The 19,032-nt window shown below is 44.0% G+C and overlaps 1 protein-coding gene across 1 annotated transcript; it reads right to left on the bottom strand.

Moving 5' to 3' along the window:
* Positions 1-1,240: 1,240 nt before the first annotated feature.
* On the bottom strand, positions 1,241-19,032 carry scarf2 (scavenger receptor class F, member 2). The gene is made up of 11 exons (XM_028997065.1): positions 17,985-19,032; positions 14,760-14,818; positions 14,572-14,673; positions 13,385-13,904; positions 12,705-12,923; positions 12,445-12,573; positions 10,895-10,998; positions 8,835-8,943; positions 8,029-8,153; positions 4,934-5,086; positions 1,241-4,530 (listed from the first exon to the last, which is right to left on the bottom strand). The coding sequence occupies exons 1-11, from the start codon at positions 18,137-18,139 to the stop codon at positions 3,377-3,379; spliced, it is 2,829 nt and encodes a 942-aa protein (XP_028852898.1). The 5' UTR covers positions 18,140-19,032; the 3' UTR covers positions 1,241-3,376.

Here is a 19,032-nt window from a genome sequence, read left to right as displayed (position 1 = left end):
CTTGAACCGGGGCCAGGCTTGGAGTTTTAGGATATGTTTGGACTGGCAGTCAACATGTCATTTCACCCCCCCAAACCCCCGCCGGCCCACCATCCCCCTTCTTTCCATAAACGTTTGATTGCCATTTCTGGAAATTATCATCCATAGGCCCAGTGTTCCGTGCAGCATCGGTAAACAGCAGTTAAGAGTTTGGAAGTTTTGGTGTACATGGAAGCTGCTTGCATGTGCGCATCAGCGTCCCTGGGATCCCAAAATCCCTCAGAGTCCCACGCTCCAACCGCACAGATCTTTTCATAGAGGACAACTGTCTGCATGCACAAACTCGTGTTGGTGTCAGCTGTTGTGTCGCATGTGGTCAGCGTTCATGTCCACATGCCCAAACAGTGCACGGTGTTGTGTTTAGTCTGTCAGAAGAAAAAAGGAAAAAAGAATTAACGTGCGACTGGGGCGACATGTCAGCAGAGGCAGGCCCAAGCCTCTCAACTCAAACTTTTGCTCTGGATTCAATTTCAGGTCACATGATCCGCACAGGCCTCTGAAGGCGCTTGCTCCGCTGCTAGTGCCCGTGCCCCCGTTTTCCCCCCAAAGAGTACAAATATGCAGCACATGATGCATTAACAGCAGGGTCCCAGCGCACAGACCTCAGACTGTTCCAGCATGAAAGGCTGCCTTGTCCCTGAAGTGCAGTCCAGCCGTGCCTCTTCTTCCTTTGATGATCCTCTGTGACCATGCTAACCCTTATTCTCTCCAGGAAGAAGGAAGGAAAGACAGACAGGACGAGAGATAAACAGAAAGCCTAAATATCAATTAAAGCTCTGAGGAACAGGACAGGAAGGAATGGAACATGCAGAGGGGATCAGCAAATTAAATGAATGCTAAATATATACACTTCCATTCAAAAGGGTCATCCATTTAGGGTCATTTAGAAATATCCATGTTTTTGTCCATTAAATAATTAATTATTACATTGAAAAATAAGTCTTGCTGTCTTCACTAACTCAAGTCTGTCACTCTTAAAGGTGAATTAATTATAATTAGATTAGAATTACCAAAAATTACATCTAGAATGCCCAAGGTTTTCCAAGCTGATGCTGATGCAAGTTAAAATGGAAAGAAACACTTTGATGGAAAATTCCTAAATAACCCTAAACCGTAGACGCTGCTTCTAGACCCATTTGACAGCTTTCAAAATGGTGTCTAAATGTTGAGAATGTAAAAAATAAATAAAAACACACTCACATGGGTTTACAGTATATTTGAGGTTCAAGATTTCATTCTGTGTATATTCGGTGTATAAATTTCAGTTGCTACACGTTTCATTTTTATTGCTTCTGAGACATAACTGAAGACCAGCACATTTATAACACGGATGAACAGTAAAAAAATATACAAAAAGGAAAAAAAATTCTAAAACCCCACTTTTGTGCAGTAAGCACAAGCCGGGCCAGTCGCAGCCAAACCCCAACATTTGATATGCAATATGTCTTATGATCACCTAAAAACATTTACAGTTGAATGGTTAGTTAGATTTTCAGTTTGTGCAAAATCTTTGTGGAAATAGGCTTTGAGTTGCATAGCGTTTGGTAATAGAAGAGCAAAAAAGTTTACAGGGGGGGGTTACATGAGAAGCTACTGAAGATGGGATGGCACAACGTACTCCGTTTCATACGGTTCACTGTTAAAACAGTAAGATCCACAGAGAATCAACCAGTTCCCATAAAGCGCTCTTCATTTAGTTTGACTGGTAAAGTCAAGTTCAGTTTTGGTACCTGATGTTCACTTCATATAAAACAAACCATCAGACAATGAAATAACCTGAAAAAAAAAAATGAAAGCCAGTTCATTTCAAAAACAAAATATCAAGGTAGAGCAAAAACATCATATAAGCACAGCTTACAGACAAAGAAAACAATATTAAAAATATTTCAGCATAGAAAAATATCAATTATAGAGAGTAACTAATTGTACCATTCCAACAAACAACCGAAACCATAGTAGCTATTTTATATATACACATCAAAAGTTTAGCAAAACACACATTTCATACGCCCAAATATACTCAATGCTCAAGAGTCCTCCAGTTCAAATTTTGCCATTACGTTAAAATTTAGCTAAGTATTAGCATATAATCCAAGTGCTTATCAGGCCACTTTTGTAAAAACTTTTGCCTTTGAGTGCATGCGTACCATTCAATAATGGCATCACTTTTGACACTGTATTAAAAAATGTAATAATAATAATAATAAAAAAGGAACAACTTTTGCCGCACTTGACTAATGAAATGACCTGAGAGATGCAGTGACTCTTACTTTGATAAGTGGATTTTAGCAAGAGGCTGAAAGGATTTCCAGTCAATGGCCATTACATTAAAAAATTCATCATAATTTTCATTGGCATCAACATTATTCTCACCATCATTTAATCACTTTGCTGGTCATCACTGTCCACTCTATATCAATCCAGTTGTCAGCTGTTCTTGTTTCGATTGGAATGTGTTCTACAACAAGAAGGCTCTTCAAAGTACCTTTAGAAATCTTACAAGCATTTAGCTTTCAAGCAGTACATTCACAATCTTTTGAACTTTGACTAAATTGTAAGTCCAATAGTGTATGGTTCTTTTGACTGAGCTTTGGTTGACACAGGCTATTCTTTTTTTGTATGCAATAACAGATATACATCTTAGCTGGAATTAATCTGATAGCAGCAACTCCTTTGGCTTCACTTATCATTTTAATTTGACATTAAAATTGCCATTAAGGCCAAATGTGTCCTTTCCAGAATTTTGCGCAAAAGAATTAGCCTGCACTATATAAAGCATATACCGATTATGTTCATGTAAAAATCATTTAAATTGTGAATAAATGGGTTCTGGAACAGGCAAAGTCTGCAGATTCTACATTATCAGTACCATTTTGGTCTTAACAAACATTTGCAAACAAACTGATCTGCATTGTTTTAAATATAAAAGTGCTGGATATTGCTGAGCTCAATGGGAAAGAGACCTGTTGCCACTGTCATTTAACACAGATTTAGAACAGCCATTAATAGCATACACTGCATAATATGAGAATACAATTCATCCTACATTGGCATATACTAGAATTTAAACATAGAAAAAGCTCATAATATTACTTTCAAAACCTTCATTTACAAAATAATACTGTATGGTAGCAGTTCCTCCAAAATTTTACACACTCATTCCAAAGTATGCTTCATGCTTCAATATCATAGTCATAATCCTAAAAACAAACAAACAAAAAAATAAAATTATCTGTAATTCCTTTTTGATACTAATTTGAGATGTGTATTTCAATCGCTGACTGAACTTGAGATCAGATGAGCCATTCTCAAGAGATTGAAGTTCACGATTGGTTGTCTATTTCGTTATCTGGGGTGGCATGATCACCATTTTTGGGGAGGACTTTGACTCAGCATCTAAAGTGGCCTCCTTGCCTTTCTTTCTGGGAGGCTTTTTGATTGGGGTCTTCTTTGGTGTGGAGTCTGCAGCCTCCACAGGCCTAGAACCATTCACACTGGGCTGTTTCTCTGGGCTCTTTGCCTCTGGAGACTGAGTGTCCATCACCGGAATGATCATCTTCTGTAGACTAGTGGAAGTTGGAAGCAGGGCCTTGTTGGAACCTTGCTGAGCACCTGCCACTGACCGCTGGGCCTTCTGAGGTGGTGTGGGCTTCTCTCGTTGGGTCTGGGGGGTGGAGAGGCCGTTGGACTTGACAAGTCCCTCATTACGGTTGATGCTCTGGGTTTTCTCCTTCAGCTGTGCTGCCAGCAGGGTCGCGGCTTCTGAGTTCATGTGAGGGTGCATGATCTTTGGGCTTTTGGGCGGCTCTTTGGTTGTCTCGGCCCCCTTCTTTTCAGAGTGGAAGTTGCTGATCTTCTTCAGGGCGTTCTGGACCACTCCGTTGATGTGCTCCCTCTGTTCCTTCCCAGGTCTGCTTCGGTGGGGCTTCTGTTTGCTGGGCGAATTGCAATGATCTGTTGCGCTACCATCCTGGCTTTTCTGTTCATTGCTCTTAGAACCTTTGTCCCTGCTCCTCTGTTTCTCTTCACTCTTTCCTGACTCTTTTCCTTCTGAGACACTTTTTTTCTTCTCATTTGGAGATGCCAGGCCCTGGCCTTTTTCTGACTGGTTGCTTCCAGCAGTGCCATGAATCCAGGAGACCTTAGGTTTGGTGGATGGGTCCGGTGGGCGAGGTTTGGTCCTCTCTGGAGATGGAGGCTTTCCGTCACCTTTGGCCTCACTGGCACCCCCATCCTCATCTTCCTTGGACTGCTTGGAGAGGCGAGCAATACGTGCATACAGAGCCCCAATGGTGGATTCAGAGCCGCTGGTGGACCCCTCACTGTCGGTGGACTTCAGCAGCGGCTGCTCGCTGCTGTCGTTTGTCGTCTGCTTCGTGGCAGAGGTTTCTTTCAGGGACGTGTACTCCCCTGCATCGTCTTCGCTGGCTGTGGCTGTGTTGTCACCTGCTGTGTTGGGACAGGTCTTCTCATTGCTTTCTCCACCGGTTTCTGATAAAGAGGGACGTGACAAGTGACTATACAAGCAAATTAGCTCATTTTTTTTTTAATTTTGAAACGAGCAAGTTTATTTCCAATTAATTATCAAATTGCACAAGAGGAAGACGACAACAAGGAGGCAGGATCGGTCATGGTCAGTGGTCTTTTTTTTTCAGCCTTACTCATAATTTACTCCAAGCAATGACTCACATTTTGGCTCCCTGCCGTCTGCACTCTTCACCATCTGTGCCATTTCCTGTTTGTATACCAAAACCCACCCTGGCCAGTGCCTTGCGTACAGTACGCCGATATCATTGGTTCAAATCTGTGGTCATTTCCCTCAAAGTAGGTATGGCCTATTTGCACCCCCCCAAAGCTGAAACCCTTTGGTATGATGATGTCCCTGATAGCTGACCTTCAGACGGCTCGCAGTAGAGGGGTCCTTCGTCACTCGTGGCGCAGGACGAGAACGATTCCTGCGATGACCAGGAGGGGGAGTGCGGCTCCATTTCGGAGGGCGGCTCGATGAAGCTGCAGTTGAAGGTGTTCTCGGGATCATGGTGGGCTACTGATCGTTGCAAAGAGCACAAAGCACAGAGCAGGGGGGGTCAGAAAGACGCCACAACTTTGCCCAGACAGAAGCAATGATGTACTCTAGTGACTGGTTGCAGACGTGAGTGCTGTCTGCTGGGAAGGCTGGATACCTGACTTTGTGATACAACTGACAGACATTCATTTATTTGCTGTGTGAGCAAGATGAGTTTTTCATGACAAAGCAGGCTGCCGAGGGACATTTTCCACGTTATGTAGGTCAAAGCTTCGGGTGTAGGCTTTCTCGCTCATGTTTAATGTTAGGATTTTCTTGCTGACCTAGAGAATGAGGACAGCTGTGGGATGCCTGTGGTTTGGGCCTCACATCTCAACACAGACTGAGCAGAACAAATGCTGACCGCCTCAGACTTGTCTGTTCGCAAAGCAGTTACGTGTGAGCTTGGCTATTTACTGCTCCGCTAAGATCTCCAAACGAGACATGCCTCGGCTGCCAAAGCCAGCGTAGGGCTTTTAAAGAAACGATTGTTCACGTTTTAGCGAGGGGCAGCAGGCGAACAAATAAAGCTAATGTTTAACAATGTCAAAAGAAATGAGAGATGAAATGGTTTTAACAGGACTGCTGCAGACATTGAAATGCAGTCTCTGGCTGCATTTTGGCTCTTACGCGCAAAGATCCAGTAGAAATTGGTGGAAAGCAACTGCTGGTCCCTAAGAGGTCAGCCAGACAGGGCTTTGGGAGAGGACTGTCAACCCGTCGCCACGACAGGTCCACCCTCCTCTGTTGCCCTCGGACAGAATCACATTCTTGGCGCGTCTCGGCTGTCCCTTTCAGCTGCTCTGGACTACAGGTGGCCGGGGTCCTAAACGCGTCTTTTTCTGGGAAGGACGACAGGCGCTTGGGCTCGGGGGCTGCAGCAAGAGCTTTCGGGACATCTACATTCTCCATGGGAACAACGTGCTTTTCTCAGCACCTACTTGGACCCTAGAGTCGAAAGGAAACTTATTTCAGGCCTCCATATATGCGTAGTAAGCTTTCACCAAGGAAACATAGATGGGGTTTTCCACAGGAAAACAGAAAGCAACAAGACTCGTGTCTGTTTAATCGAGAGTGACTGTGCATGTTGTGGTAACAAAAAAAAAAAATGAAAGGAACGTTGGAGGGGCTTGATTGTTTTCCTGTAATCATTTCTTATTATCATTATTATTCCATGGCCCCCTAGCTTCAGCTGCAACTGTGAATGAATTACAGGTTCTGTCATGGGTTGGGATATATTTGGCCACTTCCTGTTTAACGCCACCCCTGCCCCCACTGGAATGCACAGGTCTTGAGGGAGTCCCTCGGAGAGCAGGGTTACAGAAAAGACCACTACAATACAGCAGGAGGGCCTGAAAAAAGCCCGGAAAAGTAAAGAATCAGCAGGCCATGGGTAGAAAATAGCTCCTTATTCATCATTACAGTTTTTGGTTGAAAGAATCATGAACAGGATATGAAGTTCTTAATAGCGTATTCAAACATACTCTGAAAATACTCTTGCTTTCCCAGGGAAGATAAAAGCGTTTGATGTGTTGAGACAGTTTTGTAGGATAAGTAAAGTTCTAATTTAATTATCTTGTACTTTTTGTTAATACTGAGCTGAAACAGGCTATATTTTTCCTTTTTGTCTCCTCTAGGGGAAATTCTGTCATCAACACATTGAGTAGTCCAGAAAGACACCATGCTGGTGTTCGGACCGGGTTAAAGGTCATGAGAAGACACATGCCACACTGTCTGAACAAACATACTCTTCCACTTCACTGCGTTCTGTCTGGGTTCCTTTAAAAAAAAAAAAAACGACTTTGTGCTTCAAACTCGTAAATGAGCTGTGTTAGCAATTCTAAAAGGAGACATTTTCTTCCAGGCACACAAATTTAATTTATTAAATCTAGTATCTAGCATTGTATGATCTATTCATATAATGATCTATTCATACACATATTCAGCAACGGGACTCTACCCAAACAGGGGACGGGCCCTAGAACCTAGCACTCTGCCCCCGACCCGAGCGGCAGTTAAATAAAACAGATGGGAAAAAAAAATCAGTGTAGCGCTGAAATAATACGAGCGCATGGCATTGCGGGCAGCCAAGAATAATAACACGGTCTACAACCTGCACGTTCCTTTCTGATGATGCCCTGTAGGTGTTTGGTAGCCACTGTACACTTTTCAGCCCAAGCTCAGGCTCAGGTATTCCACACTAGTCCTGCTGTATATTTTACACCCGTGTCTGGTATTTCACACAGTCTGAAATTTGTTTTTGGGTAGATCCAGTAAAATAAAGGCTTCTGTTGCAATCATACACAATATTACGATGTTACGATGCCCTTATCCAGAGCGACTTACAATGTGCTTTCATGTCACCATAAATGCATCGATGAAGTAATCAGTTCTGCTTCACTCGGACAACAACTATTGATACAGATTCAAATTTGATGCGCTGGGTTATAGTTTTTTTCTTACATAAATCAGACTATAACACACAAGTTAGTATTCTCTAAAAAGTAAGAGTACTTACTCAAATTTGTACTATTGCATGCATAATATAGTTCTATAGTAGTAGTAGCAGTAGTGATACTGGTAGTGGGTAACCCACTCTCCTATGAACCAGAAGACCCCAAACCCCACTTAGTACCCCACATCATGTCTCTGAGCAAGACACTTAACCCCGAGTGTCTCCAGGGGGATTGATTGTAAGCTGCTCTGGATAAGTATGTCTGAAAAATACTGTAAATGTCAAATTTATTAAGGAGTTTGGGGGGGGGGTAAGAATGTGGAACTGAGTGGGAAGATTTGAAAAAAAAAAAAAACACACACACACACTCACAATTTCCAATTCTAGAAAATTCACCACCCTGCTGGGATTTCACACTGTAAATAATAGGGGGTGAAAAAGCGCCTGACAGCGAACGGCTCGGACATACCGACGACTTTGGGCAGCTTCTGTCGCCTCAGAGGAATCCGCGGTAGTTTGGTGCTGATTCTGCTGAAGCGGCCGCAGAGGAGGTGCTTGTTTTTCTTGCTTCTCCTAGCATTATCCTGGTCTTGGCTGAAAGGGGAACAGAGCAAATGGTGAAGAAAAAAAACAACCCTCCGAGCCTGAATGGTGGTTACACAATAAGGTGCAGCATCCATGCACAGCCTGACATTAAACGCAGCCGCTTTCTAGGAACACTTTTCATTTCAGAAAATTCTAGTTTACTTCATGAAGTGTGTTTATTCATTTCAATAAACAAAGCCAATACTTCTTTGCACTAACATTGGCCCACTTTTAGTTAATACCTGTGAATCTTACTAACATTTGTGTAAGGGCACTAAAACCTGCACAGTGCACAGAAAGTTCACAAATATACTGTCAACTTTGCTATCAGTACTTCAAATCCTCTAAAGTATGCTACAAGTAAACATGTTGTATGTCATGGTGAAGCAGCAGGGCAGGTTTACAATAAATTTGTAAAAGATACATGCTGGAGTAAGACCTTATGGTAGCTAATGTGCTGTATGTGAAACAAAAAAAGTTAACACAACTACAGAACTAATGCAGGGGATGAATAATTCAGTAAACTGCAGACTACTGCACTTCTGCAAATGATTTCAAAACGAATAAGCAATAGTTGCTGACAAAGGTCAATATAATTGTGCCCCATGGTGACACACCTCTATTAAAAAGCTGCTGAAATGTATGAATGAGGGAAATCAGGCTGCTGCTTTTATGTCCAGGGTCACTCACTTGTTTGCCTTCTTGTGACAGAGGCAGCAGCAGAGCAGGCAGAGCAGCAGCACCAGAAGAAAAGAGACGAGGGACACGGCCGCGATCACTCCCATTCGCTGGTTGGGTTCTGGGAAGAATAAAAAAAAAAACATCCAAACTTTATAAACTCCAAACTGGTCACTTAAGAAGTCAAGGTGGGTAGAAACTCTCCATTATTTTTGTAATAAATGTAAAACTGGCCACTTCTGTCATGCCACTTTGGCGTGGGGTACAGACACAAGCACACGGCATTGTGAAAACAAAGTGAACTTAATACCGATGGCCTGAAAAAACATATTTAAAGGGCTGAGGGACACGTGACAATGGGTGTCACCAGGTGATCCAGGAGCTCCAAAGCCTTACAGTGGCATTCCAAAAGATGAATAAATAAATAGAGCACAGGAGCAGACTCCACTCATGCTCTACACCTTCCTTAGTTTGGTTCAGGCTACAGTCCATGGTTCAGCATAAACCTGAAAAAATTAATTATAATTATTATAAAATATTATATGAAATATAAGCCATTATCATTTTGAATAACCCAAAAAAAATGGGGGGCAGAAGAAAAACAAAAACCTACAGATTATTGTTACCACGTCCACAAAACCGCAACACACATGAACTTCACAATGACACCAGGTTCTGAACTTAGTGAACCTCACGTTGTGGTGGGTGTGGGGCAGATTCCCATTGTGCGGTGACATCACCACACCCTGAAACGCGGGGACGGCTGTCGCTGCCGTTTTCCCATGGGATGCCTCTTCCCTTCCTCTCCCGCTCCCCTCTGCACCCCTCTTCCCGCGAGCAGGAACACAGCCAGCAGACACCGCCATTAAAAAAAAAAGGTAAAGAAAAAGAGGGACCGCGACCTGGAATCGGCTTCAGCGCCTGCACTCGCCCCCGAGATTTACCGGCAACACTCGCAGCAGCCTGTTGTTTCGGAAAACATTCGAAAGAGTCTCTCTCTCTCTCTTTCTCTCTCTCTTTTTTTTTTTTTTAAACTGAGTTTTGGTTTTAAGGTCGCAGCTCAGAATTATGGGGTTTGGGTGGAGAAAAGGGATCTTGGGTCAGCTTGCTCAGCAAATTTTCTCCACAGCCCTTCATTTCCCGTCGTTTTCACTCCAGTTTTAACCATGCAATATCTATTTCTATCATTTCGGCAGATATAATGGAGATTTGTGGCAATGATCGGTCTCATTAACTGGAAAGTGCCAATCTTGCAGACTCATAACACACATATAACATAAGAGCTTAAGAATAAAAATAGCAAACACATGGTTCTCTATATTGTGCATCAGTGAGCCTTGTCCACCCATGACACTGTCGCCAGTTCCTTGGACCCCTTTGGTAGGTCCTGACCACCAAAGAGGAAGAACATGTCATAACATGCCATGACAATTTACCCCTTGTCAAATTCGCTGAAATCTTCAGACCTCCCCATTTTTTTCTGCTTGCTACACACCAACTTCAAGAACAAAATCCCACCTACTGGCCCAGTCACCAGTTTCTGTTCAAATGCAATAATCAGCGTTTTGTCACTTCATCCATCAGTGCTCATAGTGTTTCGATTGGTGTGCAGCCATGCGCCTGTTATAAAAGTCTTACGAAATCCAAAGAACAATGTATTCATCTCTGTTTACATTTCCAAAGCAGCCTGTTCTGCAGGACCATTAGATGCTCCACTCCCAAACCACTGCATGCCAAAGAGGAAGTGATGTCAGCACTTTGTTAGTGCCTAATGATTTCGACCATATCTGACTGATGCTAAATCTGGTAACCAAAGCAGTGATGAAACACTTGGAAACGGCACGTAAAACTAAGCATTGCCGCGTCCTCGAGTTCAAGTTGTAGGTGCAAGATGCACAAGACAGTGACAATCCCCTTGCCAAACAGCCCTGTAAAGTCCATGATGGTTTTAAAGAGGGGGGTTGAAATGAATAGCTTTGACACAACTTAAGACTGCAGAAGAAACGGGGCCACCCCGAGGCCGACCAAACGTCATTGACGGCCGGCAGCGTGAAGATGACGCATTTTCTTACGCAGGTTGCAGGCTCCCGACACTGGGTTGCAGTTCTTGTCATGGCAGGGACACGTCTGCGCACAGTTTACCCCGTACAAGCCAAACTCGCATGTCAGGTTGCAGCTGAAAAGAGAGGAGAAAGTTAATAACAGTATATTTAAAAATATAACCATCCAGTTGCATTGAGGTTAAATAGGACTCAGTAAAGTCTGGTGGATCTGGGAGTTTATGGAGTTTGGCGTAATATTATTTACTACTCACCATCATCCAATTATTGAGACTTATTCATCACAGTAAAAATTCACAAAACCGGTGTTTTCACCATTTTAGAACCAAAATAAGGAACTTAAAAGGACCCTAAAAGGGCCTTAAAAAACCCAGACACCATTTTTTTTTGGCCTCTGGAAGATGTTACAGGTCAGCTGAGACACGTACGACCAGACTTGGGGACAGTTTTTATCCTACAGCGAACAACAGAAAACACAAAGCTGCTACACCATTGTTTGCACTTTCGAATTTGAAGTATATTTACACGTTGTTATAAACGTGTACAATGACAATAAAGACTCTTGATCAACATAAATAAAACTTCATTGTGAACATTATTTATTGCTGACTGTCTTCCATTTGAGCAGATACATTTTTCATATTGCACACTCTCACACCTATGGACAATTCAGAGTTGCCAATTCACCTAGGGTGCATGCCTGGAGATGGCGGGAGGAAACCGGAGAACTCAGAGGAAACCCGCACCAACACAGGGAGAGCATGCATTCTGAACATGCATCGCTGTTACATGTATTCCATCACTATTTAAATTGGAAAATCACAAATATGCAACAAGATTCACATATATAATGTATGAATTACAAATAAATGTAATGCCATTCACAAATGCCTTTCTCATCATGTAAATAAAATTTACATGATTCATGTAATGTCAGTAGAGTTACATTTATTCACAAACCAATAAACCTGCATTTACAAACCATACCAATATTCATTTACTAGGTCCCATAAAAGTCTATTCTTTACATTTACTGATTTCTGAAACCTCCCTGACGGGGCTCGATTCACAAATGTGTTTTTTTCAAAAGGTAGCAAATAAAAAATCTCCAAAGTTAACAGCCAGTCAAATCAACTGATGATTGAGTGTTTGATTTAACGTTGACAACATTGCGCTACTTTCATGCAGGTTTCATAAACTGAATCGGGACAAAAGTCAGAAATTCTCTGAACTGGTTAACAGCTAAACCCTCACAACCCAATGAAAAGAGACGTTCAAGTGAAGTGTCCATCACCAGACCATTTTATATTGCATGTCTTCGCCTCTCTATGTGCAGGGTGACCAGATTAAAACGTGACACGACATTTTAACATGGGCGTGTCCCAATAGACCTTAACCAACATGTGAATGTCCAGCAGGAATCCCCCACATCACGCCAACTTGCTCAATTCTTTTTTTCGGTCTATTTATTTGTGTATTTTGAAACTAAACAATCTCCATCCATCACATCCCATCCCTGAGCAGATCACACGATGCAGAAATGGGAGCGGGTAACAACTTACAAGGTCCCATAAAAGCCTGGATCGCACAAGCACTCCCCACTGGCGAAGTGGCAGTCCCCATTAAAGCAATGGCTGCAGTCTTTCTCGCAGTTCTCCCCGTAGGTGCCGTTGGGACAGCGCACTTCACAGCTATGAGCAAAACGAGCAAAACAAACACAATAGACATTTTCTGAACAAGAGTCTCGAGCCCGAGCACTGAAGTGTCACTTCAATTCCTACTGTGGCTGTGCCGTTCCGCAATCTTCCAAAGGTGAACCTACCGATCTCCGATCCAGCCGGGATTGCAGTGGGTGCATTTGCCGTCAATGCGGTTGCAGAAGTGGCCGTCTTTGCATGGCGGGCACTCGTCCTTGCAGTTTTCCCCAAAGTACCCGGGGGCGCACATCTGGTCACACTTGGTCCCGTTCCAGCCTCGTTCACAGGTGATGCAGCGGCCCTCCGTCACCTTACACGGCTGCTGGCCTTTGCAGTGACCACACCTGAAACCCCAAACATGACAGTGAAGTTCTGAAAACTATGTTGAAAGAGAAAAAAGTGAAAGTGAAACACTGCAGCACAGCACATGGTGACACAACGAAATGTGGCCTCTGCATGTAGCCCATCACCCTTGGTGAGCAGTGGGCAGCCATGACAGGCGCCCGGGGGAGCAGTGTGTGGGGACGGTGCTTTGCTCAGTGGCACCTCAGTGGCACCTTGGCGGATCGGGATTCGAACCGGCAACCTTCTGATTACGGGGCCGCTTCCTTAACCGCTTGGCCACCACTGCCCTAATGTTGGTGTTAATGTTGGTGTTTACTATCTGTAGAAGATAAGAATGCATGCTGCATGATGTAACAAGCATCCAAAATGTAATGATGATGGAAAATTAGTGTTCAGGTAATAGGTGCACCGAGCTCACATTATTCAGTAAGAGGTTTGATGTTTGGAACGCGGCCCTCACCTGTTGCGGCAGCTCTGTCCGTAAAAGCCAGCAGGGCACGGTTCCCTGCAAAACTTGCCCCGGTAGCCCGGCTTGCACGTGCACGAGCCGTCCACCTGGTTGCACTTCCCGTGGATGCACTGGCAGTGGCGTTCACAGTGAGCCCCCCACAGCCCCTCCCGACACTGGCAGCGGCCGGTGAACTGCTCGCAGTGGTTGTTGTTGCAGCTGCACTGGGCATTGCAGTTGCGGCCGTACCAGCCCTGGTTGCAGATGCAGCGCCCGTTGGTCTGGTCGCACACGGAGTTGACGCCGCAGTAGCAGGTGTTGGCGCACTGCGGCCCCCAGAAGCCCGCGTGGCATGTGCACTTGCCCGTCTCCTGGTCACACTTGCCCTTCTGGCAGGCGCAGGGCTTCTCACAGTTGGAGCCCCATCGGTTGGTGTTGCACGTGCATTTGCCCGTCATGTCGTCGCACTTGCCATTCGGAAAGCACGTGCACTGGCCTTTACAGTCTGGCCCCCAGTACCTTGCAGGGCACTCTGGAATGAATCAATCAATCAATCACTCACTCACTCATTCACTCACTCATTCACTCGCTCCTCATGCTTAAAAGTGGAAGTGATTGTCACACGTGATACACAGCAGCACAGCACACAGTGCACACAGTGAAATTTGTCCTCTGCATTTAACCCATCACCCTGAGCGAGCAGTGGGCAGCCATGACAGGCGCCCAGGGAGCAGTGTGTGGGGACGGTGCTTTGCTCAGTGGCACCTCAGTGGTACCTTGGCAGATCGGGATTCGAACCAGCAACCTTCTGATTACGGGGCCGCTTCCTTAACCTCTAGGCCACCACTGCCCCAATCGCTCAGCCCTGTTACTCAGGGTCACGGCTGTCCATCAAGGGACATTGGGCACAAACTCACCACACACGTCATTCGCTCAACATGAAGACAGCATGCAGACTCCACACATATCGGATCAATATAAAAACTGTCCTAATTTCTCAACGTGCTTTCACCTTGACTGCATTTGAACCTCATTAGAAAGGTGTCAAAGTGTGACCTCACATACTGTATGTAAATTTGGGCTAAATAAGAAAGTTGTTTGGTACTTGCAGATTTTTACAGAACTCCTGCTGACATTGGTAAAAAAACGCACCACAGTCATCACATTCCATCGTGATCGGAAAAAACACGAGCGGTTACTTGTATCGCAGCTGGCTCCGAAGTAACCATGGCGGCAGCGGCACTCGTTGGGCCTGACGCAAACTTCGTTCTCCTTGCAGGTGAAGTTACCCTCACACAGAGCTGGAGACACACGGACAAGCGGTCAGTGTGCGAGAGAGGCTGGTGGCAACAAAGAAACGGCACCGTTCATGGAACCGGATACGTACGCGTTAAGCATTCCTCTCCTAGCTGGCCCCATCCACCGCAGCACACGAACTCCGGCGACCTGCGTGGTAAACAAACAATGGATCACTTGCGTTTACGGAATTCAGCAGATGCCCTCATCCAGAGGGACTTACAGTCAGTAGTTACGGGGACAGTTTGCCTGGAGCCGCTCAGGGGACACGGTGGGATCTGAATAGGGGCAGGGGGTAAACTAGCGGGTAACGAAGTGGATTTTTTACCAAAATGTTGCAGGTTCAAATCCCGAATCGTCAAGGTGCCTCTGAGGTCCCCCTGAGGGAGGTACTCACACATTGCTCCCCGGGTGCCTTTCATGGCACCAAATGTGGGTTGCAGTGAATCTGTGCACCATCTGTGACCATCTGCAACGTACGTATTACAGATGCCGGTACGAGTGCGTCTCCGAGCACATAAAGAAGAATGAGCTTCCATTCCAAACATGCCCCTTTCCTGAGTGTTCAGCTCTGGAAGGTCATGCACACGCTGCCTTTCTGCAGGAGAACGGGCCAAAGGGCCGACATGAAGAGTGGGCTTTGGCCCTGCGCTTGCAAATATTTTTCAGGAACCGCAGACAGTGCGCCGAACGCGATGGTGCACGCTCCCAGTCGCGGGGCGCATATCATGACCCCCATGAATCTCTCTCTGCAGAATACTACACTGTTTTCTTCTGAAGTGCCTTCTGATCCTCTGCTTTCTCTCAGGGAGATCGTTAGGATGTGTGTGTGTGTGTCCCCGCCACCACTCTTTTTTTGCTGTAGGTGTGTGCAAAAATGGACTTAACGTCCCTAGTCCCTTTGTTTCTTAGAATCACTTACACACGTTTCACAGCTCACATGAAAAGAAATGAGCAATCAGATGTTTCTTTGGAACACAAAATACTGAGGGAAGTTTTGGTGCAATTTAAACCAGCAGTACAATACGTGGTTTCTATTCTTTGGCATTACGTAGTGTGATTTAACAGCGGGGATGGAAACAAATCCGTTCTGAAAACATCAGCAGCCAGCGGAATACCCGGCATTTACACCCAGAGCAACAGGGACACAATGGTAGTAAGTGGGGTTTGATCCTGTGACTTTGTGGTCGGCTGGTTCATACTACTACACTGACATTGACTATAGTGTTGGGGAAAAAAAACAATGAAAAAAATGAGGATTTTTTGGTTTGCTCTCAAATTGAGTCACTCTGTCCTAAATCGAACATGTTAGTTTAGTGCTGTTTATTTAATTCGAGGGCCATTTGGCTAAGCAGGCTTAACAGAGATGTATATCTAATGGTTGTCTCTTTAATCCATAAAGCTGACGCAGCTAATTCTTCAAAGAAGGAAAATAAATACAAGCGGACACCGAACCGATCCCTGTGGGATGCCACATTCTCTTTATTTACATGACTGATCCTTCATTATACAAGCAGTTTTGGTTCTCAGGTCATTTATTATAAATACGTTACTGATGCACAAGAATCCAACTCTGCTGTGAACTTTTTTTTTAGGTGAGCAGTTGTTTTTCATTGTTTAAGTTTCAAGGGCGGAACGATGGGATTTTTTCACAGTGTTTTGGCTTTTTTTAAATGCCGATGTTCTGACAAACATGTATACTACCAACATTCAGATTTGTATAGAACTTTAAGGCAGAAAGGTTTGCCACACTGCTGCTGTAATAATAATAAATTTCATTATGTGAAAGCTACAATAGTAATAAGATTTTAGTTTTTTGAAATTCTGGTGTCATGGGTGCAGTACAGTATTACAGGATTCATACTGGATTTTGGGAAGAAAAAATATCAATATGGGTAAAAAAATGTTATTTGGGTGTATGGAAATTGCAAGTCAAAGTCACATCAGGATGACAGATGTTGTGATTCTCTTCAGGCCTTGCCTGAAGCCTTCAGACCAGACTATTTATCACTCAGAACACTTATTACTGTAAATTGTACCGAGGATGGGTAGTGTTCAGGGTAAAATGTTGAATTAGGTTCAGGTATCCCATGTGGCCACTTTGTACTGGAAATAACCATAACCGAAAGTGCCTTGGCCTAAATAAAGGGGGAGCTCATCCAAAACGTGGATTAAGTTCCATTTTTTTCCAGCTATTATGGTCATGACTGTAATAAAAACAAAACATCTCTTGGGAGGAAAAAATCAAATCAAGGTTCACAACAGAAATCAGAGACTTTTCATGAAAGCTCGTATTTTTTATAGGAAATTCCAATTAAATAAACAACAAATTCTCAGCAACGCACCCAACACAGAGATACACTTAGTAAAGTGTATTTTGTGAACATTCTGTTCTATAGAGTTTTGTACATGGCATATAAACTGAATGAACAGCAAATTTGAATGTTACAAGGCACTGATCCCACTGTTGATACCATTCTAAGCATTGTCAGTGTTCATGTGACCTCATTCTCCTTATGTTGCACATCATAATGCCACTATGAATGGCTAAATAGCAGTGCTTAGACATATAGGCCTATACTAGGCACTATTTTGTAACATAATTTAATTGGCTACAGATTTTGAATCATGTTTATGTGAAAACGTTATACATAAGGATATGGGAGGTTCTGGCTGAGGAAAAAGATGGGTGAGGGTGCATCTACTTTTGCATGTAAAGTTTGGTTAAACTATGGCATCTGATGCAAAAGTTGCAAGCCAAGCAAAATGTCAAAAACGCAAGAAAGCAAATAAAGCAACACAAGACGTCACCATATAATACAAAAACAATACATCCAGGAGAGTTGGGAAAGGAACTTAATAAAGTCTAAAATACAGAAGCTTTTTGTTTTTTAAAGTTTAGTGCCACGACTTCACTCAAGGCGACCTAGTTATGGCGCCCCCTACCGTTCAAATCCAAAACAGCGATGTTCCAGATGTGAACATCTGGTTTGACTGACCCAGATGGGCTTAACCTTCTAACGGGAACTCTTATGAACTACTTTTAAAACAGACTTTTTAATAAAATTGTCTATTAGTATATAAGTATATCATTTTACGCACAAAATTATGTAACAAGGAAATTACTCTAAAAAAAACTTGTGATATCTATATGATTCTGTTTTTCTATAGATCTATTTTTTTCATACAATATCCAGGGAGCGAGAAAGAGTGAGAGAGCCCATGATGTGCATGGAATGTGATACCGAGAACTGCAACCAGTTGCGCGTTATTCCACCGTTTTTCTAACTTTTTAAAAAAAATTTCCGATACTCACCCGGATGATTTGCACACATTCCTGCCCTTCGGGTTGAGCTCTTGGCCAAAAGCGGGACAAACGATTAGAAGCAACAAGCCAGCAGCTGCGAAAACGCTCTTCACCTCCATTGTACAAGAAACAGCATCCTTCCATGCGCCCCTTTTGTCAAGCATTCCTTCCTCTAGGAAAACTGTCCAGAAGCAGATCTTCCTTCCTCGGACCCCCGTTTCTCTCCAAGCACAACACGGGCACCATCAAAAGTCAGCAAAAATGCCCATTCCTGGTGTGTTTCTTTTAATAAAGAAAGAACAGAAGAAAAAAGAAAAAAATGGAGGGGGTGACTAGTTTCTTGGAAAGAGTTGGAGATGTAGCGACCATCTATCGACACCATGCGCGACCAGCGAGGGTGTAGCAACCGCAAAAGTTCGAAAAAGTCCCAGCCGCATCCGCTAAACTGTCGTATCCATCAGGAAAATACGGACATTAATAACCCACGATGCTTCATAGGCCAGACGCCTCTTTTCCGGGTGGAAACGGGATGGGACGGAAGTGAAAATTCGGACTTTCTCCACTAAGGTCCAGTCGTGTTTCTTTATTTGGGGTCCCGGGTCGTGGGGAATTAAGCGCCTCCGCTTTTTCCCGTTTTTTTTTTTTTTTTTTTTTTTTCCAGCGTTCCCCGCTGGTCAAAATTAACAGTCGCGGTTGCCAGATCTCGACCAAGTACCACGTCTCCAGCAGCGAGTGCGCGAAAAAGGCGACACGACGTCCATCAGAACAAGGCGGCGTGAGATCCGTACGGGCCTAAATGCACCGGACTCTTCGTTTCAGTTCTCGATTTATGTTCCACTGCCGCTTTCCGTCTGTCGGGCGGCAAAGCATGGCAACTTTTCAGGAAAAAAAAAGTTTGACTATTTGCAGGACAAATGGTGGCATGCCCAACCAAGTACAAAAATCCTTGGTATAATCTAAGAAGAAAGCAATTCGTTTGTGTCAATGAATACAAGCAGCTTTATAAAAAAATTCAAGCGTTTTGTCACTTTTAATCGGCGGACCTGGCAACCCGGAG

This window comes from Denticeps clupeoides, chromosome 11 (genome assembly GCF_900700375.1).
Source record: "Denticeps clupeoides chromosome 11, fDenClu1.1, whole genome shotgun sequence".
In the NCBI taxonomy this organism is placed as follows: domain Eukaryota; kingdom Metazoa; phylum Chordata; class Actinopteri; order Clupeiformes; family Denticipitidae; genus Denticeps; species Denticeps clupeoides.
This window is presented reverse-complemented; position numbering and strand designations above follow the sequence as displayed.

Coding starts and splice junctions, on each gene's coding strand:
- scarf2 (XM_028997065.1), bottom strand. CDS start 18,139: ATGCTTGACAAAAGGGGCGCATGGAAGGATGCTGTTTCTTGTACAATG. Junction 13,905..14,571: donor CGGAGCCAGCTGCGATACAA/GTAACCGCTCGT, acceptor GATTCATTCCAG/AGTGCCCTGCAAGGTACTGG. Junction 8,154..8,834: donor TGTCACAAGAAGGCAAACAA/GTGAGTGACCCT, acceptor TTCCCCTTTCAG/CCAAGACCAGGATAATGCTA.